Source organism: Oncorhynchus kisutch, linkage group LG14 (genome assembly GCF_002021735.2).
Source record: "Oncorhynchus kisutch isolate 150728-3 linkage group LG14, Okis_V2, whole genome shotgun sequence".
Lineage (NCBI taxonomy): Eukaryota > Metazoa > Chordata > Actinopteri > Salmoniformes > Salmonidae > Oncorhynchus > Oncorhynchus kisutch.
The window spans coordinates 5,728,085-5,752,950 of NC_034187.2; the positions used below are offsets into that span (position 1 = coordinate 5,728,085).

General features: G+C 47.8%; 1 protein-coding gene across 9 annotated transcripts in view; it reads right to left on the minus strand.

Moving 5' to 3' along the window:
- LOC109904626 (mitogen-activated protein kinase kinase kinase kinase 5) overlaps positions 1-24,866 on the minus strand; it is a 141,441-nt gene that overhangs the window by 70,258 nt on the left and 46,317 nt on the right. For 8 of the 9 annotated variants that reach the window (XM_031787702.1, XM_031787705.1, XM_031787706.1 and 5 more), the window contains exons 7-14: positions 22,823-22,870; positions 18,795-18,837; positions 17,603-17,675; positions 11,914-12,045; positions 10,759-10,821; positions 10,591-10,672; positions 9,133-9,249; positions 5,806-5,884 (exon numbers count right to left, since the gene is read on the minus strand). In XM_031787702.1, the coding sequence (XP_031643562.1) occupies positions 5,806-5,884; positions 9,133-9,249; positions 10,591-10,672; positions 10,759-10,821; positions 11,914-12,045; positions 17,603-17,675; positions 18,795-18,837; positions 22,823-22,870 (637 nt within the window). Of the gene's footprint in view, positions 1-5,805; positions 5,885-9,132; positions 9,250-10,590; positions 10,673-10,758; positions 10,822-11,913; positions 12,046-17,602; positions 17,676-18,794; positions 18,838-22,822; positions 22,871-24,866 lie in introns of those variants that run through there. The other variant, XM_031787709.1, reaches the window with a different exon arrangement.

The following is a 24,866-nucleotide window of genomic DNA, read 5'->3' on the forward strand; positions in this document are numbered from 1 at the left end:
GAGGTCCCTGACTATTCAATACATATGGTGAGGTCCCTGACTATTCAATACATATCGTATCGTGAGGTCCCCTGGCTATTCAATACATATCGTATCGTGAGGTCCCTGGCTATTCAATACATATCGTATCGTGAGGTCCCTGGATATTCAATACATATCGTATGGTGAGGTCCCTGACTATTCAATACATATCGTATCGTGAGGTCCCCTGACTATTCAATACATATCGTATCGTGAGGTCCCCTGACTATTCAATACATATCGTATGGTGAGGTCCCCTGACTATTCAATACATATTGTATGGTGAGGTCCCTGACTATTCAATACATATGGTGAGGTCCCTGACTATTCAATACATATGGTGAGGTCCCTGACTATTCAATACATATCGTATGGTGAGGTCCCCTGACTATTCAATACATATCGTATCGTGAGGTCCCTGACTATTCAATACATATCGTATCGTGAGGTCCCTGACTATTCAATACATATCGTATCGTGAGGTCCCTGACTATTCAATACATATGGTGAGGTCCCTGACTATTCAATACATATGGTGAGGTCCCTGACTATTCAATACATATGGTGAGGTCCCCTGACTATTCAATACATATCGTATCGTGAGGTCCCTGACTATTCAATACATATCGTGAGGTCCCTGACTATTCAATACATATCGTGAGGTCCCTGACTATTCAATACATATCGTGAGGTCCCCTGACTATTCAATACATATCGTATGGTGAGGTCCCCTGACTATTCAATACATATCGTATCGTGAGGTCCCCTGACTATTCAATACATATCGTATGGTGAGGTCCCTGACTATTCAATACATATCGTATCGTGAGGTCCCTGACTATTCAATACATATCGTGAGGTCCCTGACTATTCAATACATATCGTATCGTGAGGTCCCCTGACTATTCAATACATATCGTATGGTGAGGTCCCTGCCTATTCAATACATATCGTATCGTGAGGTCCCTGATTATTCAATACATATCGTGAGGTCCCTGACTATTCAATACATATCGTATGGTGAGGTCCCCTGACTATTCAATACATATCGTATCGTGAGGTCCCCTGACTATTCAATACATATCGTATGGTGAGGTCCCTGACTATTCAATACATATCGTATCGTGAGGTCCCTGACTATTCAATACATATGGTGAGGTCCCTGACTATTCAATTCATATGGTGAGGTCCCTGACTATTCAATACATATCGTATCGTGAGGTCCCTGACTATTCAATACATACCGTGAGGTCCCTGACTATTCAATACATATCGTATGGTGAGGTCCCCTGACTATTCATTACATATCGTATGGTGAGATCCCCTGACTATTCAAAACATATGGTGAGGTCCCCTGACTATTCAATACATATGGTGAGGTCCCCTGACTATTCAATACATATGGTGAGGTCCCCTGACTATTCAATACATATCGTATGGTGAGGTCCCTGACTATTCAATACATATCGTATCGTGAGGTCCCCTGGCTATTCAATACATATTGTATCGTGAGGTCCCCTGACTATTCAATACATATTGTATCGTGAGGTCCCCTGACTATTCAATACATATCGGATGGTGAGGTCCCTGACTATTCAATACATATTGTATCGTGAGGTCCCTGACTATTCAATACATATCGTATGGTGAGGTCCCCTGACTATTCAATACATATGGTGAGATCCCCTGACTATTCAATACATATGGTGAGGTCCCCTGACTATTCAAAACATATGGTGAGGTCCCCTGACTATTCAATACATATGGTGAGGTCCCCTGACTATTCAATACATATTGTATCGTGAGGTCCCTGACTATTCAATACATATGGTGAGGTCCCCTGACTATTCAATACATATGGTGAGGTCCCCTGACTATTCAATACATATGGTGAGGTCCCTGACTATTCAATACATATCGTATGGTGAGGTCCCTGACTATTCAATACATATGGTGAGGTCCCTGACTATTCAATACATATGGTGAGGTCCCCTGACTATTCAATACATATGGTGAGGTCCCCTGACTATTCAATACATATGGTGAGGTCCCTGACTATTCAATACATATGGTGAGGTCCCCTGACTATTCAATACATATCGTATGGTGAGGTCCCTGACTATTCAATACATATGGTGAGGTCCCTGACTATTCAATACATATGGTGAGGTCCCTGACTATTCAATACATATCGTATCGTGAGGTCCCCTGACTATTCAATACATATCGTATCGTGAGGTCCCCTGACTAGTCAATACATATCGTATGGTGAGGTCCCCTGACTATTCAATACATATCGTATCGTGAGGTCCCCTGACTAGTCAATACATATCGTATGGTGAGGTCCCCTGACTAGTCAATACATATCGTATCGTGAGGTCCCCTGACTATTCAATACATATCGTATCGTGAGGTCCCCTGACTATTCAATACATATCGTATCGTGAGGTCCCTGACTATTCAATACATATGTTGAGGTCCCTGCCTGACTATTCAATACATATGGTGAGGTCCCTGACTAGTCAATACATATCGTATCGTGAGGTCCCCTGACTATTCAATACATATCGTATCGTGAGGTACCCTGACTATTCAATACATATCGTATGGTGAGGTCCCCTGACTATTCAATACATATCGTATTGTGAGGTCCCTGACTATTCAATACATATGTTGAGGTCCCTGACTATTCAATACATATGGTGAGGTCCCTGACTAGTCAATACATAACGTATCGTGAGGTCCCCTGACTATTCAATACATATCGTATCGTGAGGTCCCCTGACTATTCAATACATATGGTGAGGTCCCCTGACTATTCAATACATATCGTATCGTGAGGTCCCTGACTATTCAATACATATCGTATCGTGAGGTCCCTGACTATTCATATCGTATGGTGAGGTCCCCTGACTATTCAATACATATCGTATCGTGAGGTCCCTGACTATTCAATACATATCGTATCGTGAGGTCCCTGACTATTCATATCGTATGGTGAGGTCCCCTGACTATTCAATACATATCGTATGGTGAGGTCCCCTGACTATTCATATCGTATGGTGAGGTCCCCTGACTATTCATATCGTATGGTGAGATCCCCTGACTATTCAATACATATCGTATGGTGAGGTCCCCTGACTATTCAATACATATCGTATGGTGAGGTCCCCTGACTATTCATATCGTATGGTGAGGTCCCTGACTATTCCCAGCGCTTTATATGACATTAAAACTATATTCAGAAAAACACCCAACCAACTTATTGTTTTTGGCAGTAAAACACACCTTACCTTATGTGTTACTAATAAATACACACTCTGGCATTACCTATTGCTTACATTACCTACATTACCTATTTCTTACATTACCTACATTACATATTGATTACATTACCCACATTACATATTGCTTACATTACCTACATTACATATTGCTTACATTACCTACATTACATATTACCTACATTACCTACATGCCATATTGCTTACATTACCTACATTACATATTGCTTACATTACCTACATGACATATAGCTTACATGACCTATTGCTTACATTACCTACATTACCTATTGCTTACATTACCTACATTGCATATTGCTTACATTACCTACATGACATATAGCTTACATGACCTATTGCTTACATTACCTACATTACCTATTGCTTACATTACCTACATTGCATATTGCTTACATTACCTACATGCCATATTGCTTACATTACCTACATGACATATTGCTTACATTACCTATTGCTTACATTACCTACACAACCTATTGCTTACATGACCTACATTATTATTAACCATGACAACATGCCCCTACTTCTGATCAGACCCCTATGGGCCCCTGCTTCTGATCAGACCCCTATGGGCCCCTGCTTCTGATCAGACCCCTATGGGCCCCTACTTCTGATCAGACCCCTATGGGCCCCTGCTTCTGATCAGACCCCTATGGGCCCCTGCTTAAAAGTAGTGACAAATATAACCCGTGGGACGCCACTTTCTCCTCTGCTCGGTGGATCCCTGAGCTATGTATACCCCTTTGTTGCTCTTTAAACCTGGGGTCAAACACCAGTGCAATTAGCCCCCAAAAAGTGAAACACCCCCCCCCCCCCCGCCCATCTGACACTCCAGGCAAATGCTTGACAGTATTTGAAAGATCTCCAAATACTAGTTGAACTCAGGCAGGTCTGCTGCTCTCACTGGATCCTGCCTCTGAACCAGCCCTGCAGGAGACACTGACCGGCTATTGTAGCACACAACCTATGCCAGCCACACTGACAGACATACCAGCCAATGGGAGGGCAGAGCCAAAGCTTTGACTAATCCCACTGGTTGGCTAGGGACAAGGGGGGGTCAGATGTTCATGGAAGGTGTCTAGCTACTGTGGGAGAGGAGAGGAGAAGAAAGGAGGGGAGAGGAGAGGAGCTTCTACACCTGCATTAGTTGCTGTTTGGGGTTTCAGGCTGGGTTTCTGTACAGCACTTTGACGTCAGCTGATGTAAGCTTAATAAATCAATTTGATTGATTGATTGAGAGAAGGAGGGGAGGAGAGGGATAAGAGGAGAGGAGTGGAGAGAAGAAGGAGGGGAGGGGAGAGGATGGGAGAGAAGAGGATGGGAGAGAAGAAGGAGGGGAGAGGATGGGAGAGAAGAAGGAGGGGAGAGGATGGGAGAGAAGAAGGAGGGGAGAGGATGGGAGAGAAGAAGGAGGGGAGAGGAGAGGATGGAAGAGAAGAAGGAGGGGAGAGGAGAGGATGGAAGAGAAGAAGGAGGGGAGAGGAGAGGATGGAAGAGAAGAAGGAGGGGAGGGGAGAGGATGGGAGAGAAGGAGGGGAGAGGATGGGAGAGAAGGAGGGGAGAGGATGGGAGAGAAGGAGGGGAGAGGATGGGAGAGAAGAAGGAGGGGAGAGGATGGGAGAGAAGAAGGAGGGGAGAGGAGAGGATGGGAGAGAAGAAGGAGGGGAGAGGAGAGGATGGGAGAGAAGAAGGAGGGGAGAGGAGAGGATGGGAGAGGAGAGGAGAAATGGAGGGGAGGAGAGGAGAAGTGGAGGAGAGGAGAGGAGAAATGGAGGGGAGGAGAGGAGAAGTGGAGGAGAAGTGGAGGAGAGGAGAGGAGAAGTGGAGGAGAGGAGAGGAGAAGTAGAGGAGAGGAGAAGTGGAGGAGAGGAGAAGTAGAGGAGAGGAGAAGAGAAGTGGAGGAGAGGAGAAGTAGAGGAGAGGAGAAGTGGAGGGGAGGAGAAGTAGAGGAGAGGAGAAGTAGAGGAGAGGAGAAGTGGAGGGGAGGAGAAGTGGAGGGGAGGAGAGGAGAAGTAGAGGAGAGGAGAGGAGAAGTGGAGGAGAGGAGAAGTAGAGGAGAGGAGAAGTGGAGGGGAGGAGAAGTAGAGGAGAGGAGAAGTAGAGGAGAGGAGAAGTGGAGGGGAGGAGAAGTGGAGGGGAGGAGAGGAGAAGTAGAGGAGAGGAGAGGAGAAGTGGAGGAGAGGAGAAGTAGAGGAGAAGTAGAGGAGAGTTGAAGTGGAGGAGAGGAGAGGAGAAGTGGAGGAGAGGAGAAGTAGAGGAGAGGAGAGGAGAGGAGAAGTAGAGGAGAGGAGAAGTAGAGGAGAGGAGAGGAGAAGTAGAGGAGAGGAGAAGTAGAGGAGAGGAGAGGAGAAGTAGAGGAGAGGAGAAGTAGAGGAGAGGAGAGGAGAGGAGAAGTAGAGGAGAGGAGAAGTAGAGGAGAGGAGAGGAGAGGAGAGGAGAAGTAGAGGAGAGGAGAAGTAGAGGGCTGCTGTTCACTTACAGTTGATCTCTGAGCGAGTTCTCTCTGCTCTGGAGTGTTTGTTGGTTGAACGAATGATGTGTCTCACTGCTGAAAGAGGCTGGAGGGAGGGATAGGGGGAGGGAGAGGGGGAGGGAGAGGGGGGAGGGGAGAGAGGGGAGGGAGAGACAGGGAGGGGAGGTGGAGAGGGGGAAGGAGAGGGGAGAGGGGAGGGGGAGAGACGGGGAGGGAGAGGGGGAGAGACGGGGAGGGAGAGGGGGAAGGAGAGGGGGGAGGGGAGAGAGGGGAGGGGGAGATGGGGAGAGAGGGGAAGGGGAGAGAGGGGAGAGGGGAGGGGGAGAGACGGGAGGGAGAGAGGGAAGGAGAGGGGGGAGGGAGAGAGGGGAGGGGGAGATGGGGAGGGGAGAGAGGGGAGGGGGAGAGAGGGAAGGAGAGAGAGGGGGGAAGGAGAGAGGGGAGGGAGAGGGGGAAGGAGAGACGTGGAGGGAGGGGGGGGAAGGAGAGACGGGGAGGGAGGGAGAGGGGAGGGGGAGAGGGAAGGAGAGACAGGGTGGGGGAGGAGAGGGGAGGGAGAGGGGGAAGGAGAGAGGGGAGGGAGAGGGGGAAGGAGAGAGGGGAGGGAGAGGGGGAAGGAGAGAGGGGAGGGAGAGGGGGAAGGAGAGAGGGGAGGGAGAGGGGGAAGGAGAGACGGGAAGGGAGGGGGGGAAGGAGAGACGGGGAGGGAGGGAGAGGGGAGGGGGAGAGGGAAGGAGAGACGGGGTGGGGGAGAGAGGGGAGGAGAGAGGGGGTGGGGGAAGAAGAGAGGGGGAGGGGGAGAGAGGGGAGGGGGAGACGGGGAGTGGGAGAGAGGGGGAGGGGGAAGGAGAGACGGGGAGGGAGGGAGAGGGGTAGGAGAGACGGGGTGGGGGAGAGAGGGGAGGAGAGAGGGGGAGGGGGAAGAAGAGAGGGGGAGGGGGAGAGAGGGGAGGGGGAGACGGGGAGGGGGAGAGAGGGGGAAGGAGAGACGGGGAGGGGGAGAGGGAAGGAGAGACGGGGAGGGGGAGAGAGGGAAGGAGAGACGGGGAGGGGGAAGAAGAGACGGGGAGGGGGAAGAAGAGAGGGGGAGGGGAAGAAGAGAGGGGGAGGGGGAAGGAGAGACGGGGAGGGAGGGAGAGGGGGAAGGAGAGACGGGGTGGGAGGGGGAGGGGGAAGGAGAGACGGGGTGGGGGAGAGAGGGGGAGGGGGAAGAAGAGAGGGGAGGGGGAGACGGGGATGGGGAGAGAGGGGGAAGGAGAGACGGGGAGGGGGAGAGGGAAGGAGAGACGGGGAGGGGGAGAGAGGGGAGGGGGAGAGAGGGGAGGGGGAAGAAGAGACGGGGGAAGAAGAGACGGGGGAGGGGAAGAAGAGACGGGGAGGGGGAAGGAGAGAGGGGAGGGGGAAGAAGAGACGGGGAGGGGGAGAGAGGGGAGGGGGAAGAAGAGACGGGGAGGGGGAAGAAGAGACGGGGAGGGGGAGAGAGGGGAGGGGGAAGAAGAGACGGGGAGGGGGAAGGAGAGACGGGGAGGGGGAGAGAGGGGAGGGGGAAGAAGAGACGGGGAGGGGGAAGAAGAGACGGGGAGGGGGAAGAAGAGACGGGGAGGGGGAAGAAGAGAGGGGGAGGGGGAGAGAGGGGAGGGGGAGACGGGGAGGGGGAGAGAGGGGGAAGGAGAGACGGGGAGGGGGAGAGAGGGGGAAGGAGAGACGGGGAGGGGGAGAGAGGGGGAAGGAGAGACGGGGAGGGGGAGAGAGGGGGAAGGAGAGACGGGGAGGGGGAGAGAGGGGGAAGGAGAGACGGGGAGGGGGAGAGGGAAGGAGAGACGGGGAGGGGGAGAGAGGGGAGGGGGAAGAAGAGACGGGGAGGGGGAAGAAGAGACGGGGAGGGGGAAGAAGAGACGGGGAGGGGGAAGGAGAGAGGGGAGGGGGAAGAAGAGACGGGGAGGGGGAGAGAGGGGAGGGGAAGAAGAGACGGGGAGGGGGAAGAAGAGACGGGGAGGGGGAGAGAGGGGAGGGGGAAGAAGAGATGGGGAGGGGGAAGAAGAGACGGGGAGGGGAGAGAGGGAGGGGGAAGAAGAGACGGGGAGGGGGAAGAAGAGACGGGGAGGGGGAAGAAGAGACGGGGAGGGGGAAGAAGAGAGGGGGAGGGGGAGGGGAAGAAGAGACGGGGAGGGGGAAGAAGAGACGGGGAGGGGGAAGAAGAGACGGGGAGGGGAAGAAGAGACGGGGAGGGGGAAGAAGAGACGGGGAGGGGGAAGAAGAGACGGGGAGGGGGAAGAAGAGACGGGGAGGGGGAGAGAGGGGAGGGGGAAGAAGAGACGGGGAGGGGGAAGAAGAGAGGGGGAGGGGGAGAGAGGGAAGAAGAGAGGGGGAGGGGGAGAGAGGGGAGGGGGAAGAAGAGACGGGGAGGGGGAAGAAGAGACGGGGAGGGGGAAGAAGAGAGGGGAGGGGGAAGAAGAGACGGGGAGGGGGAAGAAGAGACGGGGAGGGGGAAGAAGAGACGGGGAGGGGGAAGAAGAGAGGGGGAGGGGGGAGGGGAGAGAGGGGAGGGGGAGAGAGGGGGAAGGAGAGACGGGGAGGGGAGAGAGGGGGAAGGAGAGACGGGGAGGGGGAGAGAAAGAGAGGAGACAAGGGGTAGCAGAAGAGAGAGACAGGGTGAGGGAGGGGGAGCGAGAAGAGGAGACAACAATATTAGATACGCTTCACATTAAAGGAATATAAACACATAACACTACACTAGAGTAAATCATGTCATAACGCTGTTATCACATTATGTGCAGTTGCGAACCGTAGTCTGGCTTTTTTATGCCGGTTTTGGAGCAGTGGCTTCTTCCTTGCTGAGGCGTTTGGAAATTGCTCCCAAGGATGAACCAGACTTGTGGAGGTCTACCATTTCTTGGCTGATTTCTTTTGATTTTCCCATGATGTCAAGCAAAGAGGCACTGAGTTTGAAGGTAGGCCTTGAAATACATCCACAGGTACATCTCCAATTGACTCAAATGATGTAAATTAGCCTATCAGAAGCTTCTAAAGCCATGACATCATTTTCTGGAATTTTCCAAGCTGTTTAAAGTCACAGTCAACTTAATGTATATAAACTTCTGACCCACTGGAATTGTGATACAGTGAATTATAAGTGAAACAATCTGTCTGTAAACAATTGTTTGAAAAAATGACTTTCTTCAGAAAGTTGAAGGAAAAGGCGAATCACTGATGCATTTTGTTCATGTCTTATGATAATCTTGGGACACATTTATGAATTTTCTAATAAAAATGCAATAAATGTAGTTGATGAGGTAATTAGGTAAATAGACTGGGCTGTGGTTAGTTATTTACCTCCAGGTCATCGTCGTCCACCTCAGAGAAGTGTTGGTGGTTGTCTGGGTTGTTCATCTTGTCCAGCAGCTCCAGAGCTACTCTCCTGGTCAGCCCCGTCTGACCTACAAACAAATGCTGCAACAACCAGACAGACACAGAGTGAGAGACACAGACGGACAGATGGAAAAAGAGAGACAGACGGAGGGAGGGAGAGAGAGACAGAGACGAGCGACATACCATCACAGACAGACAGAGAGAGGGAGCCAGACAGACAGACAGAGGGAGCCAGACAGACAGACGGAGGGAGAGAGAGACAGAGACGAGCGACATACCATCACAGACAGACAGAGAGGGAGCCAGACAGACAGAGGGAGCCAGACAGACAGACGGAGGGAGAGAGAGACAGAGACGAGCGACATACCATCACAGACAGACAGAGAGAGGGAGCCAGACAGACAGACAGAGGGAGGGAGCCAGACAGACAGACAGAGGGAGCCAGACAGACAGAGGGAGCCAGACAGACAGACGGAGGGAGAGACAGAGACGAGCGACATACCATCACAGACAGACAGAGAGAGGAGAGAGACAGAGACGAGCGACATACCATCACAGACAGACAGAGAGAGGGAGCCAGACAGACAGACAGACAGAGGGAGGGAGCCAGACAGACAGACAGAGGGAGCCAGACAGACAGACGGAGGGAGAGACAGAGACGAGCGACATACCATCACAGACAGACAGAGAGAGGGAGCCAGACAGACAGACAGAGGGAGCCAGACAGACAGACGGAGGGAGAGAGAGACAGAGACGAGCGTCATACCATCACAGACAGACAGAGAGAGGGAGCCAGACAGACGGAGACAGACAGACAGAAGGAGACAGACAGACAGACAGACAGAGACAGACAGACAGACACAAGATGGCCACTAACGCTCCAAAGACCAAGCTTTAAAAGTAACAACTATTAACTAGGACCTCTGACATATTTCACCACTGAGATGAAGACTGGTTCACCATCATTAAGACCTGGTACATCTCCGAGGATGAAGCACGTCAACCTAATGCTCCAGAACATTCTAATTAACAACTCTAGATGAATTAGACTCTCTCTAAGTGCTGGTATACCCTATTCCTAAAGCACTTTCAAAATGGAGATGGCTTTTTAGCCCAGAGCCTGTTTACATCTGGGTACGGAAACGGCCTTAAGAGTTATACTGAATGGTTTCGTCCCCCAGTTATTTATTTAACTAGGCAAGTCAATTAAGAACAAATTCTAATTTACAATGACGGCCTACCAAAAAGCCTTGAGTGGGGACGAGGGCCTGGGATTAAAATAAATAAACTAATCAAATAAATAAATAAATACAATATAAATATAGGACAAAACAAACATCACAACAAGAGAGACAACATAAAGAGAGACCTAAGACAACAACATAGCAAGGTTTTGTTTTCATGAGGACGTGTCAGTTTTACCATTAAGAGCTTCTCAGCTGTCGGTCTCTTCTTCGGGTTCTTGGTCAGCGAGACTTTAACAAAGTTATGGAAGGCTGTGGTCCTGCAAGAGGAGGGAGCCTACTCTTACTGACTGTAGTAGTGTAACAGAACTGCCCCAGGTCACATAACAAGGGTACTTGTACTTACCACTTAGTTTTGTGTTTTAACTTGGGAGGCTGAAAGCTGCTCTTTGACATGAGAAACAGAGCCCTGGAACACAACACATCATTTGAGATTAGATCCACGTTATAAAACTATATTCTCTTATTTTACCACCGGTGGTGAGAGACTTGCATCTACACTGTAGTGTGGGGGGGGGGGCGGGGGGGGGAGTTTCACAAAGCCTTCCTAGCACTACGATCATCTTAAATCTGTTACGTAGGCATTAGGCAACGACTGACAGTGATCTTAGTGCAGAGAGAGTAGAGAGGAGAGAGTAGAGAGAGTAGAGAGACGCAAGAGAGGAGAGGGACGGAAGAGAGGAGAGAGTAGAGAGAGTAGAGAGTAGAGAGTAGAGAGAGGAGAGAGTAGAGAGTAGAGAGAGTAGAGAGAGTAGAGAGACGCAAGAGAGGAGAGGGACGGAAGAGAGGAGAGAGTAGAGAGAGTAGAGAGTAGAGAGAGGAGAGAGTAGAGAGAGTTGAGAGTAGAGAGAGGAGAGAGTAGAGAGACGCAAGAGAGTAGAGAGTAGAGAGACGCAAGAGAGGAGAGAGTAGAGAGAGCATTGATTGGTTGATGAGTGAGGAAGTGGAGAGCAGAAACAGCATTGATTGGTTGATGAATGAGGGAGTGGAGAGCAGAAACAGCATTGATTGGTAGATGAGTGAGGAAGTGGAGAGCAGAAACAGCATTGATTGGTAGATGAGTGAGGAAGTGGATCAGAAACAGCAATAATAGGTTGATGAGTGAGGAAGTGGATCAGAAACAGCATTGATTGGTAGATGAGTGAGGAAGTAGAGAGCAGAAACAGCATTGATTGGTAGATGAGTGAGGAAGTGGATCAGAAACAGCATTGATTGGTTGATGAGTGAGGAAGTGGAGAGCAGAAACAGCATTGATTGGTAGATGAGTGAGGAAGTGGATCAGAAACAGCATTGATTGGTTGATGAGTGAGGAAGTGGAGAGCAGAAACAGCATTGATTGGTTGTTGAGTGAGGAAGTGGAGAGCAGAAACAGCATTGATTGGTAGATGAGTGAGGAAGTGGAGAGCAGAAACAGCATTGATTGGTAGATGAGTGAGGAAGTGGAGAGCAGAAACAGCATTGATTGGTTGATAAGTAAAGAAGTTTAGGGCAGGAGCTGTACCTCATTGGGTGCAGGTCAAACATAGGAGGCTGCAGTTCGGCCAGTTCTATGGAGGTGATGCCCACGGCCCAGATGTCACACAGCTGGTTGTAACCTCCGTTCTTCTCTACTGCTGCTACCTCTGGGGCCATCCTGCACAGATAACACACATGTCAATCTGCTACCTCAGGGCCCATCCTGCACAGATAACACACATGTCAATCTGCTACCTCTGGGCCCATCCTGCACAGATAACAGACATGTCAATCTGCTACCTCAGGGCCCATCCTGCACAGATAACACACATGTCAATCTGCTACCTCTGGGACCATCCTGCACAGATAACAGACATCTCAATCTGCTACCTCTGGGCCCATTCTGCACAGATAACAGACATGTCAATCTGCTACCTCTGGGCCCATCCTGCACAGATAACAGACATGTCAATCTGCTACCTCTGGGCCCATCCTGCACAGATAACAGACATGTCAATCTGCTACCTCTGGGGCCCATCCTGCACAGATAACAGACATGTCAATCTGCTACCTCCGGGGCCCATCCTGCACAGATAACAGACATGTCAATCTGCTACCTCCGGGGCCCATCCTGCACAGATAACAGACAATATTGCCATCTTGTCTACATATGTACACGTTTTACATCATCTCCTAGAAATTAGGACTGTAATCATGCAGCACGTACCGTACGCCTAACACAAGCATGTATATCAGCTTGACCGTTTCACTACTGGTGTGGTATACAGTATGTACAGAGATTCGGGACGGTATTCAGACCCCTTGACTTTTTGTTACGTTAAGAGCCTTAATTCTGAAATTGATTAAATACATATCCTCAATCTACACACAATACCCCATAGTGACATCACAATACCCCATAGTGACATCACAATAACCCATAGTGACATCACAATACCCCATAGTGACATCACAATACCCCATAGTGACATCACAATACCCCATAATGACATCACAATACCCCATAGTGACATCACAATACCCCATAATGACATCACAATACCCCATAGTGACATCACAATACCCCATAGTGACATCACAATACCCCATAGTGACATCACAATACCCCATAGTGACATCACAATACCCCATAGTGACATCACAATACCCCCAAAAACAACAAAGTGAAAAAGTTTTTGGGAAAATTTAGCAAATTTGTTAATGTAAACACCAGAAATAAATATAAATAAGTATTCAGACCCTTTGCTATGCGTTTCGAAATTGAGCTCATGTGCATCCTGTTTCCATTAATCATCCTTGAGATGTATCTACAATTTGATTGGACATGATTTGGAGAGGCACACACCTGTCTATATAAGGTCCCACAGTTGACAGTGCATGTCAGAGCAAAAAACCAAGCCATGAGGTCGAAGGAATTGTCCGTAGAGCTCCATGACAGGATTGTGTTGAGGCACAGATCTGGGGAAGGTTACCAAAATATGTCTGCAGCATTGATGGTCCCCAGGAACACAGTGGCCTCCATCATTCTTAAATGGAAGAAGTTTGGAACCACCAAGAATCTTCCTAGAGCCCGGCCAAACTGAGCAATCGGGGGAGAAGGGCCTTGGTCAACCAACAACCCGATGGTCACTCTGACAGAGCTCTATAGTGTTCCTCTGTTGATATGGGATATGGGACAACCATCTCTGCAGCACTCCACCAATCAGACATTTATGGTAGAGTGACCAGTGAACCACTTGTCAGTAAAAGGCACATGACAGCCCGCCTGGAGTTTTTCCAAAAGGCACCTGAAGACTCTTAGACCACGAGAAACAAGATTCTCTGGTCTGATGAAAACAAGATTGAACTCTTTGGCCTGAATGCCAAGCATCATGTCTGGAGGAAACCTGGCACCATCCCTACAGAGAAGCATGGTGGTGGCAGCATCATGCTGTGAGGATGTTTTTCAGCAGCAGGGACTGGAAGACTAGTCAGGATCGAGGGGAAAGATGAACGGAGCAAAGTACAGAGAGATCCTTGATGAAAACATGCTCCAGAGCGCTCAGGATCTCTGACTGGGGCGAAGGTTCACCTTCCAACAGGACAACGACCCTAAGCACACAACGAAGTTAACGCAGGAGTGGCTTCAGGACACGTCTCTGAATGTCCTTGAGTGGCCCAGCCAGAGCCCGGACTTGAACCCAATCCAACATCTCTGGAGAGATCTGAAAAAAGCTGTGCAGCGACGTTCCCCATCCAACCTGACAGAGCTTGAGAGGATCTGCAGAGAAGAATAGGAGAAACTCCCCCAAATACAGGTGTGCCAAGCTTGTAGCGTCACACCCAAGAAGACTCGAGGCTCTAATCGTTGCCAAAGGTGCTTCAACAAAGTACTGAGTAAAAGGTATGAATACTTAATATAAAATGAAATATTTCCGTTTTTTTAAATAACTTGTTTTTGCTTTGTCATTATGGGGTATTGTGTGAAGATTGATGAGGGGGGGGGGGGGCGGAAACGTTTTAGATAAATGTGAAAGTACACACAGTATGTATAGCGAAGCAATAAGACACAAGAGTCTGAATTAATACAGTCACGTCTAAATGGCGTTTCAGTCCTATGGGCCCTATCAGTCCTATGGGTCCTATGGGCCCTATCAGTCCTATGGGCCCTATCAGTCCTATGGGTCCTATCAGCCCTATGGGCCCTATCAGTCCTATGGGCCCTATCAGTCCTATGGGTCCTATCAGTCCTATGGGCCCTATCAGCCCTATGGGCCCTATCAGCCCTATGGGTCCTATCAGCCCTATCAGTCCTATGGGCCCTATCAGTCCTATGGGCCCTATCAGTCCTATGGGCCCTATCAGTCCTATGGGTCCTATCAGTCCTATGGGCCCTATCAGCCCTATGGGCCCTATCAGTCCTATGGGCCCTATCAGTCCTATGGGTCCTATCAGTCCTATGGGCCCTATCAGCCCTATGGGTCCTATCAGCCCTATGGGCCCTATCAGCCCTATGGGCCCTATCAGCCCTATCAGTCCTATGGGCCCTATCAGTCCTATGGGCCCTATCAGTCCTATGGGCCCTATCAGCCCTATGGGCCCTATCAGTCCTATGGGCCCTATCAGTCCTATGGGTCCTATCAGTCCTATGGGTCCTATCAGTCCTATGGGCCCTATCAGTCCTATGGGCCCTATCAGTCCTATGGGCCCTATCAGCCCTATCAGTCCTATGGGCCCTATCAGTCCTATCAGTCCTATGGGCCCTATCAGTACTATGGGCCCTATCAGTCCTATGGGCCCTATCAGCCCTATGGGCCCTATCAGTCCTATGGGCCCTATCAGTCCTATGGGTCCTATCAGTCCTATGGGTCCTATCAGTCCTATGGGCCCTATCAGTCCTATGGGCCCTATCAGTCCTATGGGCCCTATCAGTCCTATGGGCCCTATCAGTCCTATGGGCCCTATCAGTCCTATGGGCCCTATCAGTCCTATGGGCCCTATCAGTCCTATGGGCTCTATCAGTCCTATGGGCCCTATCAGCCCTATGGGTCCTATCAGTCCTATGGGTCCTATCAGTCCTATGGGCCCTATCAGTCCTATGGGCCCTATCAGTCCTATGGGCCCTTTGGGTCCTATGGGCCCTTTGGGTCCTATCAGTCCTATGGGTCCTATCAGTCCTATGGGCCCTATCAGTCCTATGGGCCCTATCAGTCCTGTGGGCCCTATCAGTCCTGTGGGCCCTATCAGTCCTGTGGGTCCTATCAGTCCTGTGGGTCCTATCAGTCCTATGGGCCCTATCAGTCCTATGGGGCCTATCAGTCCTATGGGTCCTATCAGTCCTATGGGTCCTATCAGTCCTATGGGCCCTATCAGTCCTATGGGTCCTATCAGTCCTATGGGTCCTATGGGCCCTATCAGTCCTGTGGGCCCTATCAGTCCTATGGGTCCTATGGGCCCTATCGGTCCTATGGGTCCTATGGGTCCTATCGGTCCTATCAGTCCTATGGGCCCTATCAGTCCTATGGGCCCTATCAGTCCTATGGGTCCTATCAGTCCTATGGGTCCTATCAGTCCTATGGGCCCTATCAGTCCTATGGGCCCTATCAGTCCTATGGGCCCTATCAGTCCTATGGGCCCTATCAGTCCTATCAGTCCTATGGGCCCTATCAGTCCTATGGGTCCTATCAGTCCTATCAGTCCTATGGGCCCTATCAGTCCTATGGGTCCTATCAGTCCTATGGGTCCTATGGGCCCTATCAGTCCTGTGGGCCCTATCAGTCCTATGGGTCCTATGGGCCCTATCAGTCCTATCAGTCCTATGGGCCCTATCAGTCCTATGGGCCCTATCAGTCCTATGGGTCCTATCAGTCCTATGGGTCCTATCAGTCCTATGGGCCCTATCAGTCCTATGGGTCCTATCAGTCCTATGGGCCCTATCAGTCCTATGGGCCCTATCAGTCCTATGGGCCCTATCAGTCCTATGGGCCCTATCAGTCCTATGGGTCCTATGGGCCTATCAGTCCTATGGGCCCTATCAGTCCTATGGGTCCTATCAGTCCTATGGGCCCTATCAGTCCTATGGGCCCTATCAGTCCTATGGGCCCTATCAGTCCTATGGGTCCTATCAGTCCTATGGGTCCTATCAGTCCTATGGGTCCTATCAGTCCTAAGGGCCCTATCAGTCCTATGGGCCCTATCAGTCCTATGGTCCCTATCAGTCCTATGGTCCCTATCAGTCCTATGGGCCCTATCAGTCCTATGGGTCCTATCAGTCCTATGGGTCCTATCAGTCCTATGGGCCCTATCAGTCCTATGGGCCCTATCAGTCCTATCAGTCCTATGGGTCCTATCAGTCCTATGGGTCCTATCAGTCCTATGGGCCCTATCAGTCCTATGAGTCCTATCAGTCCTATGGGCCCTATCAGTCCTATGGGCCCTATCAGTCCTATGGGTCCTGGTCAAAAGTAGTGCACTATAAAAAAGGAACAGGGTTTCTATTTGGGACGGAGGACTGTCTCAGAGAAAGACAACCCATTAAGGAGTCCCGACAGAGGACTGTCTCAGAGAAAGACAACCCATTAAGGAGTCCCGACAGAGGACTGTCTCAGAGAAAGACAACCCATTAAGGAGTCCCGACAGAGGACTGTCTCAGAGAAAGACAACCCATTAAGGAGTCCCGACAGAGGCTGTCTCAGAGAAAGACAACCCATTAAGGAGTCCCGACAGAGGACTGTCTCAGAGAAAGACAACCCATTAAGGAGTCCCGACAGAGGACTGTCTCAGAGAAAGACAACCCATTAAGGAGTCCCGACAGAGGACTGTCTCAGAGAAAGACAACCCATTAAGGAGTCCCGACAGAGGACTGTCTCAGAGAAAGACAACCCATTAAGGAGTCCCGACAGAGGACAGTCTCAGAGAAAGACAACCCATTAAGGAGTCCCGACAGAGGACTGTCTCAGAGAAAGACAACCCATTAAGGAGTCCCGACAGAGGACTGTCTCAGAGAAAGACAACCCATTAAGGAGTCCCGACAGAGGACTGTCTCAGAGAAAGACAACCCATTAAGGAGTCCCGACAGAGGACTGTCTCAGAGAAATACTCACCAGTAAGGAGTCCCGACAGAGGACTGTCTCAGAGAAAGACAACCCAGTAAGGAGTCCCGACAGAGGACTGTCTCAGAGAAAGACAACCCATTAAGGAGTCCCGACAGAGGACTGTCTCAGAGAAATACTCACCAGTAAGGAGTCCCGATGAAGGACTTCCTCTTGGCAATGGTGGCTGTTATTTTGGCTGCTACTCCAAAATCAGCTGGAACAACAAGTGACAAGATCTATTCAGATTATATAACACAAACAAATCAAATTTTATTAATCACATGCCTCCGAATACAACAGGTGTAGTAGACCTTACAGTGAAATGCTGAATACAACAGGTGTAGTAGACCTTACAGTGAAATGCTGAATACAACAGGTGTAGTAGACCTCACAGTGAAATGCTGAATACAACAGGTGTAGTAGACCTTACAGTGAAATGCTGAATACAACAGGTGTAGTAGACCTTACAGTGAAATGCTGAATACAACAGGTGTAGTAGACCTTACAGTGAAATGCTGAATACAACAGGTGTAGTAGACCTCACAGTGAAATGCTGAATACAACAGGTGTAGTAGACCTCACAGTGAAATGCTGAATACAACAGGTGTAGTAGACCTTACAGTGAAATGCTGAATACAACAGGTGTAGTAGACCTTACAGTGAAATGCTGAATACAACAGGTGTAGTAGACCTTACAATGAAATGCTGAATACAACAGGTGTAGTAGACCTTACAATGAAATGCTGAATACAACAGGTGTAGTAGACCTTACAGTGAAATGCTGAATACAACAGGTGTAGTAGACCTTACAGTGAAATGCTGAATACAACAGGTGTAGTAGACCTCACAGTGAAACGCTGAATACAAAAGGTGTAGTAGACCTTACAGTGAAATGCTGAATACAACAGGTGTAGTAGACCTTACAGTGAAATGCTGAATACAACAGGTGTAGTAGACCTCACAGTGAAACGCTGAATACAACAGGTGTAGTAGACCTTACAGTGAAATGCTGAATACAACAGGTGTAGTAGACCTTACAGTGAAATGCTGAATACAACAGGTGTAGTAGACCTCACAGTGAAATGCTGAATACAACAGGTGTAGTAGACCTTACAATGAAATGCTTACTTCGAGCCCCAAACCAACAATGCAGTTTACAAAAAATATGGTTAAGAATAAGAAATAAATGTAACTAAAGAGTAAAATAACAATAGTGAGACTATATACAGGGAAATACACAGACAGACTACACAGGCTGTATATACACACAGAGAGAAAGACACACACGGCTGAGGGCCATGAGGTAGCTTTTATCGGTGGTTGAATAGCTCACCTAGTTTCACATGCCCATTGTCTGTTAGGAGGATATTAGCACCCTGAAGAAAAGAACCCAAACATCATACCGTTATTAGCACACCAATGTACTAACAGAGACAAATACTGCTACCCTGCACTGCATAGGAGGGTGTATATATATATATATATATATATAGGAGGGTGTAGATATATATATAGGAGGGTGTAGATATATATAGGAGGGTGTGTATATATATAGGAGGGTGTAGATATATATAGGAGGGTGTATATATATATAGGAGGGTGTAGATATATATAGGAGGGTGTATATATATATAGGAGGGTGTAGATATATATAGGAGGGTGTAGATATATATATAGGAGGGTGTAGATATATATAGGAGGGTGTGTATATATATAGGAGGGTGTAGATATATATAGGAGGGTGTATATATATATAGGAGGGTGTAGATATATATAGGAGGGTGTAGATATATATAGGAGGGTGTGTATCTATCTATATAGGAGGGTGTAGATATATATAGGAGGGTGTATATATATATAGGAGGGTGTAGATATATATAGGAGGGTGTAGATATATATATATAGGAGGGTGTGTATCTATATATATAGGAGGGTGTAGATATATATAGGAGGGTGTAGATATATATAGGAGGGGGTAATAGGCTGTTTCATCATGCTGAGGGTGTGTATATATATATATATAGGAGGGTGTAGATATATATAGGAGGGTGTAGATATATATATATAGGAGGGTGTGTATCTATATATATAGGAGGGTGTAGATATATATAGGAGGGTGTAGATATATATAGGAGGGTGTAGATATATATAGGAGGGTGTAGATATATATATATAGGAGGGTGTGTATCTATATATATAGGAGGGTGTAGATATATATAGGAGGGTGTAGATATATATAGGAGGGTGTAGATATATATAGGAGGGTGTAGATATATATAGGAGGGTGTAGATATATATATATAGGAGGGTGTGTATCTATCTATATAGGAGGGTGTAGATATATATAGGAGGGTGTAGATATATATAGGAGGGTGTGTATCTATCTATATAGGAGGGTGTAGATATATATAGGAGGGTGTATATATATAGGAGGGTGTAGATATATATAGGAGGGTGTAGATATATATAGGAGGGGTGTGTATCTATCTATATAGGAGGGTGTAGATATATATAGGAGGGTGTAGATATATATATATAGGAGGGTGTAGATATATATATATAGGAGGGTGTAGATATATATAGGAGGGTGTAGATATATATAGGAGGGGGTAATAGGCTGTTTCATCATGCTGAGGGTGTGTATATATATATATATAGGAGGGTGTGTATATATATAGGAGGGTGTAGATATATATAGGAGGGTGTAGATATATATAGGAGGGGGTAGATATATATAGGAGGGTGTAGATATATATAGGAGGGGGTAGATATATATAGGAGGGGGTAATAGGCCGTTTCATCATGCTGAGGGTGTGTATATATATATATATAGGAGGGTGTAGATATATATATATAGGAGGGGGTAGATATATAGGAGGGTGTAGATATATATAGGAGGGGGTAGATATATAGGAGGGTGTAGATATATATAGGAGGGGGTAATAGGCTGTTTCATCATGCTGAGGAACTAAACAACAATAGCTTTTCAAACATTTCCTCTTCGCATAAAACCACAAACTATCACATGTGTTATATCATCTTCCACTGGTTGTTATGAAGTGATTGCTATTGTGTAGCTAGCAGGCAATGCTATAGTGAGTAAGTCAGTACTGTGGCTAGGCTTGTCTATGATTGACAGTAGTCTGTCGGCATCCTGCAGCGCAGAGAGACAGCGAGAGAGAGACAGCGAGAGAGAGAGAGACAGCAAGAGATGGCTAGCGAGAGAGAGACCGAGACAGAGAGAGAGAGACCGAGACAGAGAGAGAGAGACAGCGAGAGAGAGACAGAGAGAGTGAGCGCGAGACAGCGAGAGAGAGAGACAGCGAGAGAGAGAGAGACAGCGAGAGAGAGAGACAGCGAGAGACAGAGACAGAGAGAGATGGCTAGCGAGAGAAAGGGGGGGAGAGAGAGAGAGGAGAGAGCAACCGAGCGACAGAGAGAGAGAGAAAGGGTGAGAGCAGCGATAGAGGGGAGATGACAGAGAGAAGGAGAGAGGAAAGAGAGAGGTCAGAGGAAACAGGAAACTCCCTCTCTCTCTGTAGAAGTAGAGATATTCCATGGACCTAACTGTGACCCACTTTGGCAGTCTGATATTAGGCTTGAACTGGGTTCAGTCACGTGCATCCGCGGTACACTACACACCCCCAGCAAGCCAGCCAGCCTCTCCTCCTGCGTCAACACAAACAAAGTGCAGGGGTAATATTGTTGCCTGTGTTTTACATTTAGCCTCTCTGACAGCCCCGTCAGCATTTAGCCTCTCTGACAGCCCCGTCGGCATTTAGCCTCTCCGACAGCCCCGTCAACATTTAGCCTCTCCGACAGCCCCGTCGGCATTTAGCCTCTCCGGCAGCATTTAGCCTCTCCGACTGCCCTGTCAGCATTTAGCCTCTCTCACAGGCCCGTCAACATTTAGCCTCTCCGACAGCCCCGTCAGCATTTAGCCTCTCTGACAGCCCCGTCAACATTTAGCCTCTCTGACAGCTCCGTCAGCATTTAGCCTCTCCGACAGCCCCGTCAACATTTAGCCTCTCCGACAGCTCCGTCAGCATTTAGCCTCTCTGACAGCTCCGTCAGCATTTAGCCTCTCTGACAGCTCCGTCGGCATTTAGCCTCTCTGACAGCCCCGTCGGCATTTAGCCTCTCTGACAGCCCCGTCGGCATTTAGCCTCTCTGACAGCTCCGTCAGCATTTAGCCTCTCCGACAGCCCTGTCAACATTTAGCCTCTCTGACAGCCCCGTCGGCATTTAGCCTCTCTGACAGCTCCGTCGGCATTTAGCCTCTCTGACAGCTCCGTCGGCATTTAGCCTCTCCGACAGCTCCGTCAACATTTATCCTCTCTGACAGCCCCGTCAACATTTAGCCTCTCTGACAGCTCCGTCAGCATTAAGCCTCTCCGACAGCCCCGTCAGCATTTAGCCTCTCTGACAGCCCTGTCAACATTTAGCCTCTCTGACAGCCCCGTCGGCATTTAGCCTCTCTGACAGCTCCGTCGGCATTTAGCCTCTCTGACAGCTCCGTCGGCATTTAGCTTATCAATCATACAGATGAAGAACCATATATTTGCGGGGAAAAAAAGAAAGAAAATGGATAGACTTCATAAATAATTATGAGAAGTATGAAATAATAAAAAATAGCAAGTACAAGGTGTGATGACACGATCTTTCAATTAAGTGGTATATACCCCCCCCCCAAAAACAAACAAAACACCCCAGTTTCTTTGATGCAAGGGTGCATGCAGTGAGACGGTGTAAAAGGAGAGAGCGAGAGTGTGTGTATGGTACTATAGAGTACCACAGTATGAGTCACAATACCCATAAAACCTAGTGGTCAAACAGGGAAATGGTTGCAATTGTTTTTTTCCACCATACATTTTTTCCATAGGGGCTTAGAAAGGCTTCATATGAGGGTTTGTGTTTCGTGGAGGCTTACTCTCATTTTGACAACCGTGTAAATCTCTCTAGGGCAAGGTGACTTTTATCAATGTATTTACCCTCCCACAAAATGAAATGCTAATTAGTTGCTAATGTGGCTATCATAAAGAACTACAAATGCCATGATGGTCTGGATGAGACTGCCGAATCGAGGCAAAGGTCAGAATCTCTGGATTAACTATCTAATTGAGACAATACCTTTTAGCAACGGTGTCAGCTAGAGATGACGTTGTAGGAGCATGCCGGGATTTGTAGTTTTTCATGATGTCTACTTTGATGCTAATTAGCATTTTTTTTAAATCTAAGAATAAATGATGAGATTAATATATTGATAAAAAGTCACCTTGACTTTGAATGGAACCATTTATTTCACTGTTTGAGTGCTAGGTTTTCTGGGTATTATGACACCTCCACATAGGGGCTTTATACCTTGATGTCACGGTGCATTTTCCCCTTGGAGTGTAGATATCCCAAACCCTGTGAACACAAAGACAGAGCTATGTTATCCCAAACCCTGTGAACACAAAGACAGAGCTATGTTATCCCAAACCCTGTGAACACAAAGACAGAGAGAGCTATGTTATCCCAAACCCTGTGAACACAAAGACAGAGCTATGTTATCCCAAACCCTGTGAACACAAAGACCGAGAGAGCCATGTTATCCCAAACCCTGTGAACACAAAGACAGAGAGAGCTATGTTATCCCAAACCCTGTGAACACAAAGACAGACAGAGCTATGTTATCCCAAACCCTGTGAACACAAAGACAGACAGAGCTATGTTATCCCAAACCCTGTGAACACAAAGACAGTTAGAGCTATGTTATCCCAAACCCTGTGAACACAAAGACAGAGAGAGCTATGTTATCCCAAACCCTGTGAACACAAAGACAGACAGAGCTATGTTATCCCAAACCCTGTGAACACAAAGACAGAGAGAGCTATGTTATCCCAAACCCTGTGAACACAAAGACAGAGAGAGCTATGTTATCCCAAACCCTGTGAACACAAAGACGGAGCTATGTTATCCCAAACCCTGTGAACACAAAGACAGAGAGAGCCATGTTATCCCACACCCTGTGAACACAAAGACAGAGTTATGTTATCCCACACACTGTGAACACAAAGACAGAGCTATGTTATCCCAAACCCTGTGAACACAAAGACAGAGCTATGTTATCCCACACACTGTGAACACAAAGACAGAGTTATGTTATCCCACACCCTGTGAACACAAAGACCGAGAGAGCCATGTTATCCCAAACCCTGTGAACACAAAGACAGAGTTATGTTATCCCACACCCTGTGAACACAAAGACAGAGCTATGTTAGAGACTTGGTTGAAATGGCAAACTCGGGAGTCAACCAGAAGTTTACATTTCCTGGTTTCATGGACCCAGATTAAACCTAGGTCTGACCTGAACTGTGTTCGAATACTCATACTAACCGCACGAAGCGTACTATTGAGTATGTAGTATGCTAGTATGCTTATTGGTCATAGTATGGATATAGTTAGTGCGCCAAAAGTTCCCGGATGTCATACATTCGCCAAAATACGAAGTATACAAGCAGTGGACACGTTTATTTACGTGGTTTTAGGGCCCATAATGCAATTCTTCAGAAAATGGGCGTGGCTTCAGAACATTTGACGAAAATACGCAGCCAAAGTCCGACGAGAGCGGATACAAATCCGTTGCTGACAAATGTCAAGAAAATATTAAGCAACGTAATAAAGTAAACGACTTTACAAATGAGTCAGGCTACACACGTTGTTTGCTGACAATTTGTTAGCTACGCTAGCCTTACAAACCGCATAGCATATAATTAGAGCAGTTGCTTGTATGCACCCGGTACGTTAGCTAGCTACATAACTAACGTTAGCTGGCTACTTAACTAACGTTAGCTGGCTACTTAACTAACGTTAGCTGGCTACTTAACTAACGTTAGCTGGCTACTTAACTAACGTTAGCTGGCTACTTAACTAACGTTAGCTGGCTACTTAACTAACGTTAGCTGGCTACTTAACTAATGTTAGCTGGCTACTTAACTAACGTTAGCTGGCTACTTAACTAACGTTAGCTGGCTACTTAACTAACGTTAGCTGGATACTAACACAGTGACCTTACCAGTATATTAACTATCTGCTATTTAACTACCCAATGTGTATTGACTTGATCATTCATGTCATTCTTAGTTAGCTAAATGGTATAGTCGTTGTGCGTTCTCAATATACATTGTTGATGAAGTCGTAAGATGTCTAGCTAGTAATTTGTTAGCTATGCTAACAAACTAGCAAGAGGTTGCATAGCAACAGCATCAATTTCCGGTTAGACAGGAATCACTAGTATGCTCAACTGAAAGGATCATTTTAGTATACTGTAAACGAAAAGTAACTAATAGTATGTAGTATATACTCATTAAGTATGTAGTATACAGTATGTTAGTACGGGTACTCCAACACAGCTCTGAACTTT